This window comes from Xyrauchen texanus, chromosome 44, assembly GCF_025860055.1.
Source record: "Xyrauchen texanus isolate HMW12.3.18 chromosome 44, RBS_HiC_50CHRs, whole genome shotgun sequence".
NCBI classification, from domain to species: domain Eukaryota; kingdom Metazoa; phylum Chordata; class Actinopteri; order Cypriniformes; family Catostomidae; genus Xyrauchen; species Xyrauchen texanus.
The window spans coordinates 6,291,650-6,302,577 of NC_068319.1; the positions used below are offsets into that span (position 1 = coordinate 6,291,650).

Genomic DNA, 10,928 nt, shown 5'->3' on the forward strand with positions numbered 1-10,928 from the left:
AACATGATGGCTCACGACTTAATTGAATCATAATATACAGGTATGTGTCACTGTGTGTTTCTTATTGTGAAGAAAATTGGCAACGCACAGCTGAGTTAAAGATAGATTGAAGTGAACAGAGGTGAGAGAGGCAGTCTTCGCCCATTATACACTGCAACAATATAAGTTTTTGATTTGTTTTTGTATTGGCTTGTTAGTAGCTGTACTGCATACGAAAAAAATATGATCTGAGAATGTTGAATATAATATTTAAAATACAAATATTTTTTAAATATCTTAAAACCCTTTAAAAAAAAGATGCATTCACCTGAGAAGCAGCATATAAGATATTTAAACTTGCATTTAGATAATAGATATTGAATATAAGTATATTTTGTCTTTACAGCACTCGCAGAAGTATAACCAAGTGAAAAATACACTTATATTTAAGATACATTCTCTTAAAGCAAGTCTAAATATCTTATATGTTGCTTCTCAAGCAAATGTATCTTGTTTGAAGGATTTTAGACTATTTTAAATGGAAAGCAAGACCAAAACACTTGATAACAATATAATATTTAGCAGTGAATTTCTATACTGAATTAAACTTAACAAAAAGAATTTTCCCCCCTTTAATTCAGTGAATGTCATTAAGAGGTATTTTTAAAAAATGATTGTGTCCTTTTTATTGTTAGTAAGCATGTTTAATGTAACCATTTAAGTTGGGGACAAGCTGAATAATCGGTTAATAGATAAAGATTAATTGTTGCAATAAACGCAGAATAGTCTGATGATCGTTCTAATAATCTGACACTTTCACTCATTGATTAAAGTAATCATGGCTGACTGTGGATGCTAAATTTCTACAATGGCATCTGAAACTGAAAACTATTGATTTTAAATTATGCTGCATCCACACCACTAGGTGTCAGTGTAAGTCCAAGATGACACAAAGACAAAAGTTACTGAGTGCACCTTTAAATGTCATGAAAATAAGGTCCTATTGCAAAAAAATCTTAATGGTTCTAAAAATAAACATAGATGTCTTTATGCAAAAAAATAATTGTGTTTATTATCTTGATTTTGGTGTGAAATGTGACCTAGTGATGTTTTCAGTGAGGCAGTTTGTGTAAGTGTAACATAGAAGGCCACTAGACTGAGATTTCCACACAAACAGGAATTATTGCGCTACTAAAGAAGCACTTTTACTCCTGTATTACCACAACCAAACATCACATCCATAGTTATGAAATAACCTGCATTTAATTGTTGGCATTTCACACATTTTCTGACACCTTGATATCACTGAAATCCCAACTGTACACAAATTATAAATGATGTGTTGTTGTATATTTCTAAGGTTTTCCTAAATGCTCCCTGGTGATTTAAAAACAGAAACAGTGGTAGATCTTTCCTGCAGCCACCATACAACACAGGCCGTCTTTAATGGAACCCAGATGGCCATTAGGTCTAATAACTCTGCGGTCGTCCTCGCTGGGGCTCACAGGAAAAGGAGTGGGGCCGAATGTCCCTGGGCCGGACGCTGGCGGGTCTGTGGGTAGAGGAAGTGGGCGGGAGGAAAGGCCACATGTGTGTGTGGGCGGGTGTGGGCCAGCTACTGCAGAAAGTCAAGTGGACTGTCCATGTGAGGGAGACACAAACACAACACAGGAATATATGTGGGCACTTTTAAAAACAGGAACGGTTGACCATGCACAATTTCTGAGGTCTGTACTTCAGTCAAAAAGCCAAAGAAAATATTTAAGCAGCTTATGAGTGTTCAAGATTCAAGAGCTTTTCTCATTCACTAGTCTAATGTGACAGGATATGTAGGTTTATTTAGTCAGTCCTTTCAAATGAGATAAAGGTGTTACTTCTAGCTGAAAAAAAGCAGACTAGCTAAGTGCAAGTTTGGCCAGCCTGGAAGACCAACTTGTGAGCACTTGTCAGTTTTTCTGGCTGGGAAAGCAGTTTAAACTTGCTAAGACCAGCTTGTTGAGACTGGAAGACCAGCTCAAACCACCTAAGACTATCTTGGCCAGACTGGGACACCAGTAAGACCAGCCTAAACCAGCTAAGACCACCTTGGCCAGGCTGGGAGATCAGCCTAAACCAGCTAACACCATCAAACCAACTGGAACAGGCAAGATTTGAGCACTTGTCAGCTTTTTCAGTAAGGAGGGGAACAGCTTAAACCAACTGAGACCATCTTGGCGAGGCTAGGAGACCAACTAGACCACCCTAAATCAGCAAAGAACAGCAAACCAGTTGGAACGTGTACATTTTGAACAGTTCTCGGCTTTTCAGGCTGGGAGACCAGTCTAAACAAGCTAACACCAGAAAACCAGCAGAAACAGACAAGTTTTGAGTGCTTGTCAGCATTTCCGGTTAGGAGGCAAGCTTAAACCAACTGAGACCATTTTGACGAGGTTGGGAGGCCACCTTGACCACCCTAAATCACCCAACAAACCAGCTGGAGCTGACTAAGTTTGAATACTTGTCATTTGGTCTGGCTGGGAGACCAGCTAGAACAGCCTAAACCCGCTAAGACTAGCAAGCCATCTTAGTCTGGTTTAAACAGTTTTTTGTACTTTAGAGGGACTGTACTTTACAAAAAGCAGTTTTTCAAAGCACTATAAAAATGCTTTGACTGCAGAATACAGGGATAGAGGATATTCTTCTTACTCCTTCTAAATTATCTGAAAAAACCTGAATACTCGCCTGTTCTTAACAACACTAAAATAGCAAACATCCGAACCCAAACCTCAAACCACCTCATTAACATCTTATCATGTCCAAACAAAATAAGTGTCACGTGTAACTTTTCCCAAAAGTCAACCCCCTGAAATAACAGCAGTCCTGCAGTCCTGGCCAGAACTGTGGTGTACAAAATGGATTTTGAGGGCACAACCGCAGTGGCTTCCTTGGCCAGAATAAGTGAGGCAGCATGCTGGGCAACTCAACTCTAAACATTACTTTACATTAAAGTATGGTCACTTGGATTGAGTGCCCTTATAAAAATGTACATTGGCAGTCCAATTGTACAGTAATTGTATTAGTTGGCAATGACATGGTACTTTGATACCATATTCATATACCACAGTATTTACATGGTACTATAAATAAAAATAAAATAAAAAAAAAAACAGAATACTTAAAAGAAAACAATAGAATTTCAAAGGTTCATGTTCAAAAAAACAACATGGCAATATCACAGTACTTTTCGGTTTTTTGTCTACTGAAATTTTTTGGAAAGTTGTTTTCTACAAAGTTTCATAAGCTTAATGGTCATTGGCAATTTAAACAACTGTTCAACCCATTGGTGAGACTGTGACTACGTCCACATCAATCTGGATACATTTGAAAACTCATCTTTTTCTCTACTTTTAAGCCTTCTGTCCACACGGAGATGGTGTTTTTGTCCAGCGAAAATTCTCTGCCAAGTGCCCTTACAAAAAATTTGCAGCAAATTCTCCGCTCTTTATTTTCACATTCAAATTCGTTTTTGATTCGCCGCAAACGTTTTCCAGAAGTTTGCAGCTCTTCACCAGTAGTGAAGGACCTCCGGCAAACTTTTGGCATCAATGGACAATTTTCCACAAATTTTAAGAAAAAACCCCAAAACGTTGCATTCCGTCAAATGAGACAGGAAGTTTCCTCGGAATTGCTGTCCGGAGGCAGAACAAGAGGACAATTGCTTTTCAAACCAAGCTTCTTATATTTTATCCCCCTCATGAGCAGTAAGGGGGTTTAAGCGTTTTCAGACATTTCAGTTTGGAAAAGCAGCTTTTGGAAAACGCTTGAAATGGCAGTGTGGATGGAGTGCGTTTTGAAATGAAAACACAGTTTTCAAATGTATCAGGTTAATGTGCACTTGGTCTGTAAATCTGTCCCTTACAGCCTCATTGTCATTCCGGTCAAAAATTAAAAAGGGCGCTACCCAGAATACAATCTATTACCATAGTATGGTACATGTCCAAAAACAACATGCCGTGGGTGGGGTGCAGAAAATTGACAGATGCAAATAAAATTTTGACTATGTCAGAATATAATTACCGCAAGTTACAGTGATTTTAACACATTAAAGCTGCGTTCACACTGCCAGCTAATTTGTCGCTGCATGTCGCCAGTGGCTGGTTGTTAGGTCGCTATTGGTGTGTATGGAGAGTCTAAACAGCACTGTTTCTTGATAAAGTCAAACATTTCTAAACTTTGTCGTTGCTAGACACGCCCACTTCCGGTCATCAACGGTCGCCGTCGCTCGTGTTGCCGGATGTCACCAGCTCTCATTGAAAATGAATGAGATCGTTTTGTCGCTGACAGTGTGAATGCAGCTTAATACATTGTTGGGTACTACCCGAAATGTGTATTGCTTTTATGAAGGCAGCAACAGCGACATGACATGACAGCGAAGTTCAATAAATAATTACATTTATGAATATTTATAAATGTCACAATATACTGTTCTTCCGCCAAGTAATGTAGTTCGTTACTTGGCGCATTGATATGGAATTTCATTTGATGTTGCTCACTCGTTCAATCAACATTTAGCGCCAAAATGATCCGTTCTTATAAATCAGAATTTTAATTAAGAAATACTTAAAATATTTGTTATTCACAACGTACATGTAATTTTAGCACATGTGTAAACTATCGTTCACTACTGCACAACTTTACAAAACAACATGTAGCCTACGTCAGCCAATTATCGCAGTGGTCATCTGCCTCTGTCAATGGTTTTTCCATATACTCAATCCAATCAATCACCTTGGCAGGACATCCTGGAGAACAGATTTCACGGTCTGCCACATCAGTAATGTGCCGTGATGAACTACTCACCTACAGTGGCTAAAGTTCCTCTAAGAAGGTGTACAACTAAACATCTGCCGTATTGCTAAATGGTGAACCCAAGATGTACACTGTGGAAATAGACACTACTGCCCCCTGCTAGTGGATTAATGTACTGGCAGAATTTGTTGGGTTTATTGGTAAGTCTTTTTCACCATCCAGACTGCGAGATGGTACCTGTTTCCTCAAATGAGTTCAGTTTTAAATGAGCTAAAATCTTTAACAATATATTAGGCTGTACCATGAATTGGCAAGTTGCCTACAGCAGGTCTGTGATTAATGAGTTGTTTTGGCACTGCAAAATTGCATTGACAAAGTGTTATGCTACTGTAAGTCAAATTTCTTTTACATTTGATATTCATCATTTAAAGGGCCAATCCACCCAAAAATTAAAATTCTGTCATGATTTACTCACCCTCATGCCACGTGTGTGTGACTTTCTTCTGCTGAACACAAACAAATATTTTTTAGCTCTGAAGGTCCACACAATGCAAGTGAATTGTGACCTGGACCCCAAAAAGGAGATAAAGTCAGCTTAAAAGTAATCTATAAGACTTTTTAAGTGATCCTGTTGGTTTTGGGTGAGAACAGACCAAAACGTAACTCCTTTTTCACTTTACATCTCGTCGTCTTTTCTCGATTATACTTCCTAGTTCTTTACACATGCACAGAGCGCTAGATGGCACTATAGAAAGTGTAATCGATCTTGAAATCATGATCACCAAGGAGACTGTCAAGATGTACAGTAAGTTCCATTTTGGTCTGTTCTCACCCCAAACCAACTGGATTGCTTCAGAAGACATTGATTCAACCACTGGAGACTTATGGATTACTTTTATTCTGACTTGATCTCGTTTTTTTAGCTTTTGGAGATCTGGTCACCATTCACTTGCATTGTTTGGACCTAAAGAGCTGAGATATTCCTCTAAAAATCTTCATTTTTATTCAGCAGAAGAAAGAAAGTCAGACACATCAGGGATAGCATGCATAATTTCATTTTTGAGTGAACTATCCCTTTAACATAATGAGTTATTATATAGAGAAAATTTAATCTATTTGTCTCCCAGTGTACATGAATGCCTAATAAAAACGTCTATAATAGCAGATTCTAGCTCAACAGCATCTTCTAATCCTGTAGCTAAAAGAAGTCTTGCAATCAATAAAGAGTTATTAATAAAATGACAGCTTTCCTTTGTGTGCTAAAACAGTGGAGTGCAGTTGGGTTTGGAAATATAAACTGTTAAAACAGCATGAAATGTCATAAAATCTTGCAGGATTTGCTCTCATTTCCAGTGTTTGGCTTTATTGGGTCTCAACAGTACAGATGATACAAAACCAGCAGGTTCCTGGCTAACACTATTGTAACAGTGAACCTGTAAAATGGCTACATTTTCAAGTTTTTTTTATTTAAAAGTCTGCTAACTTGCATGCAGCACAGTCAAGACAAAAGCCACATAACAGTGAACTTAGCAAACAACATAACACATATGAAATGTATACAATTGCAAGCCAGGAAAAGCAGAATCACAAACATCAGATGCTCATTTCACAGACCAGCAGTGATGCATTTAGAGACTTTGCACAAATATAAAAAAAAGAATATTACATTCGAAAACACAAGCTTGCACTTTTTATTCCAAGTTAAATGTTCTTGTTAAACCAACTTGTCAAATTACAATTGTGTGCTCCGCATTGAGTAATCAATAGATAGATAAATCCAAACAAATGCTCTTTAGGCAACAGTAGACAGCAGATTAACATAATATTGATATGATCAAGGTCACGTAACAGTCAATAAGTTTGCAGGTAGGTTTTATTAAAGCTGCTCTTTGAAGAGGATGCAGTATCAGTCAGTCAAGACGCATTAAAGAGGGACAGCAGTGAGTGAATGTGGCTATCTGACACTCTGAGACATGTGCAGCGGGGTCAACATCTCCTCAAAAATGGCCCCTTTAACGTTTGAGCCTCGCAGGTTTGCCTCTTGAAGGTCACATCCAGACAGGTCACAGTTCTGCGTGATCAAAAAAATAAATAAGTGAAAAAGACATGATGTTTGTTTTTTTTATTCCCTTTTCTCCCCAATTTGGAATGCCCAATTCCCACTACTTAGTAGGTCCTCATGGTGGTGTGGTTACTCACCTCAATCTGGGTGGCGAAGGACAAGTCTCAGTTGCCTTTGCTTCTGAGACAGTCAATCCGCGCATCTTATCACGTGGCTCACTGTGCATGACATCATGGAGACTCACAGCACGTGGAGGCTAATGCTACTCTCCGTGATCAACGCACAACTTACCACACGTCCCATTGAGAGCGAGAACCACTAATTATGACCACGAGGAGGTTACCCCATGTGACTCTACCCTCCCTAGCAACTGGGCCAATTTGGTTGCTTAGGAGACCTGGCTGGAGTCATTCAGCATGCCCTGGATTCGAACTTGCAACTCCAGGGGTGGTAGCCAGTGTCAATACTCGCAGAGTTACCCAGGCCCCATGACATGTGTTTGTTAATAAAAAGGCAAGGGATACATGTGGGACAGTGGTTTGTTTAAATTCCAAACCCAAAATATGAGCAATAGTACTACTGCAGGGATGCTTGTCTAAGCAAACACCAATACAAACTACAGAATGGATTTGAAACATAATAATTCAGTTACTTCTAAGTCAGTCCCTGCCAAAGTTGCACCCCGTAGGTTACAGTTTTTGAGTTTGGCATTCTTCAGCGTGGCAACACGGAGGTTTATCCCCGTCATCTGACTGCCCTCCATATCCACCCCCTTTAGATTGGCACCTGTGAGGCATCACAATAATAAACATTAGACTGAAGTCTTAAAATGCAAAACATAACTGCAATCCGCTTGTCAACCATGCTCTGGTTTTACCCTCTAGATTTGCTTTAAGTCCAGCAGGATCTTCAAAATTGCAGCCTTTAAGAGACGCCCCTTCTGCATTGGTGCAAAGCATTTTCACACCCTGTAAATTGGCACCCTGGGAAGATAAATACAAAATAAAGATTACGTCAGAGCCATAGCTATACATGGTAGGACAAATCATTGTAACGTTTTACAGAAAAAAAAAGACATGCTTACATCCAGATTGGCATTAGAAAGATCTGCCCTTTCCAGGTTGGTACCACAGAGGTTGGCATGTGTGAGGTTACAGTGGCTAAGGTTGGCCATCTTGAAGTTGATATAACGCAGGTCAAGACGTGAGAGATCGGCACCACTGAAATTCAGGCCCTGAGAGGATAAGACCAAAAGTGAGAGGTAAATACACAATAGAAGACATATACAGTTGACCTTAAGAATGGTTGCATGAACGGTTCACAGATCATTAAGTGGAAATATCCAGTTGCATAATACCTGACAGCGTAGTTCTGATTTAGTTGGCGTGGCGAGCAAGAAACGCACAAATTCTTTTCGGGAGATGGGCGAGTGGTCATCAGGAGGCAGGGAATTCTGGGGCAGGAGGGAATGGTGGCTATCATTCTTATTCTTAATATTATATGATTCAGATATAATACTCATATTGAGAACGTTTGATTTTCTTACCTTAATAACACCTTCAAGTTGTTCAGCGAGACGCTCAATCCCAAAGAAACGAGCTTCTTCAAGCACACCTGGAAAAAAATTATACTTCATATTGTGACCCATTTCAATTGCAAAGAGGTTAGCCAATGATAACACAGGTTGATTAAAGGAATATTCTGGGTTCAATATATATTAAAGTTACTGTGAGGAACTTACAATGGAAGTGAATGGGGCCAATCCGTAAACATTAAAATACTCACTTTTTCAAAAGTATAGCCATAAGACGTAAACAATGTGTGTTAACATGATTTTAGTTGTGATTAAATTGCTTAACTTTTCTGTGTAAAGTTATATCCAAATTTACAACATTGTTGCTATGACGATATAACAGCAAAAGGTAAAAAAGTAATAAAAAAATGTATAGCTCAAACAATACACAAGTTTTAACAGAAGAATTAACTTTTATAAAATAGTACAATAAACATTTCTGCCTATAACCCACCAAAAATTGGCCCCATTCACTTCCATTGTAAGTGCCTCACTGTAACCTCCATTTTCTCCTTTTTTTTTTTTTTAAGAAAAGGAGGGACGGGTCAAAATTATTTTTGTGGTAATCAACATTAGCCACAAATACAATTGATTGAGTTGAACTTTTATTGAACCCAGAAAATTTCTTGAACATGCCTTAAAGGTACAGTAGCAAAAACAGAGAGGGTGGAAATTGGTAATGAAAACCTGAAATATGACAAATATAAATACATAAATAATAATAAATAAAATACAATTATTTAATAAAATATTAGTTTTTTTATACGAAAATACATATAATTTTAATAAAATATTAAACATTTTAATATTATTATTAAAATTGTATTATAATATAATACATATACTGTACAATTTTATATACTTTTATTATTTAAAAAAGGAATATTATTATTTTAAATATTATATATAAAATATTATTAAAATTGTACTATAACATTATACATTTTTATTTACTGTTGTATGTTATCATAATTTAAAAATATATAGAGATTTATTTATAATATTATATATCTAAAATAAAATATTATTATTATTTTACATCTTCATTTGCGTTAGAAAACATCTACATGCCTCTATATGCTTACCCAGTATATTAATCCCATCATTGATAATGAGTTGGCCATGTCTTAGGTAGTTTAATATGGGCTCAAAGTAATCCGGACTGCGGTCTATAAGATATGCCCCCTGCTCATCCTGTTTGTTTCCCCAAATATCTGCCAAACAATAAATGCAATTACACAGATTAGATGCATGGATCACCAAATGAGATCACAGATTTTGAACAATGAAGAAATAAAAAAAGATTGGTTCAGTCCTCACCCTTGTCTCTGAACATGTGGGCCAACATGCTCTCTGGTTCTTTGACCAAAGTACTCCTGGAAAATTGTAGGAAAAATATAAATGATGCATCACATTTAGCACAGCTGCAGAGCATATTTGATGGATTTACATGTAGTTGGTTGATGGTTTATAGATTATGATTACAGTTTATAGGATTAGGGAATGTTGATTGATTTGTGTGCAGTTGGATTACCGTGTGGTAGTGAAGCGTCGGCCTCCTACATTTAGAGTTATCCAATCTGTGTGTGCCCATGAGTGAAACTCCTGCAGACTCTCTGGATTATTTGGTGGATCTGTTGAACATGGTTAAATTAAGGCAAAATTAAGGCAAATAAAGGCAGAGCTAATAGGCCAAATCAGTGTGAAAGACACATAACTTAAAACTCACCAACAAAAGAGTCTCCTTCCGATATATACAGGACATCATCATCTCTGTTTTAAGAACGTACACCAAATATTCACGTTTCTGATACACAGAACACACACACATATATATAAGATGATTACTGCAGAATACCATGTTATGCTTCTTACCTTATGAGGGCTATATCATCAATAAGACCCCCTTTGCCATTGTATATATTTGCAGCTTTTATTCCAAATTTTGTGCTTCCAACTGACAGTAGATCAGCCAGAGTTCCATAAACTGCCACCACCTGATTTTAAAAACAATTTCATTAGCCACAACCTGCAATTTATCTACACAAAATATTCTATAATAGAAAGATTTTAGATACAAAAAAAACACACTTACCTTGCCATTGTGCGTAGTTCCATTTACAAACAGTGTGACTCTCCTCATAATTAGAGCTGTGAAGTGTCTATTTTTGTTGTTTTAATCTCCACCTTACTGTAAAGTATCAAAGCATTTCCTATTTACTTCCGTCATGACTTCAGCCAATCAGCTATTTCGAAAATAGAGCGTAGTGACGTTCTTAGACTGGGACGAAGTTTTTTTCAAGGCAAGTCAGTCCTCCCTTCTGCCATTTTTGGAATCCTCCCTGGCAGCTATTTTTCTGTGTAAACAAGCGGCATAAAGTACAGGTACCAACTACTTGAATGGGGAAAAACTAAAATCTACAAAACGGTTGGCCAAGATTACTGTAAAAAACACATTTAAAACCATCAGTAAAATCTGACACCAGTAATATCATAAATTGTGCATCAAATCACAAAAAAACACAC

The 10,928-nt window shown here is 37.5% G+C and overlaps 1 protein-coding gene across 1 annotated transcript; it reads right to left on the reverse strand.

The window, feature by feature from the left end:
- Positions 1-6,113: 6,113 nt before the first annotated feature.
- kctd9b (potassium channel tetramerization domain containing 9b) lies at positions 6,114-10,903 on the reverse strand. The gene is made up of 12 exons (XM_052117700.1): positions 10,498-10,903; positions 10,278-10,399; positions 10,132-10,175; positions 9,937-10,036; positions 9,723-9,778; positions 9,488-9,616; positions 8,376-8,443; positions 8,187-8,282; positions 7,914-8,063; positions 7,707-7,812; positions 7,482-7,615; positions 6,114-6,838 (listed from the first exon to the last, which is right to left on the reverse strand). Exons 1-12 carry the CDS (start codon positions 10,543-10,545, stop codon positions 6,722-6,724), a joined length of 1,170 nt encoding a protein of 389 aa, XP_051973660.1. The 5' UTR covers positions 10,546-10,903; the 3' UTR covers positions 6,114-6,721.
- Between the last annotated feature and the right edge of the window lie 25 nt (positions 10,904-10,928).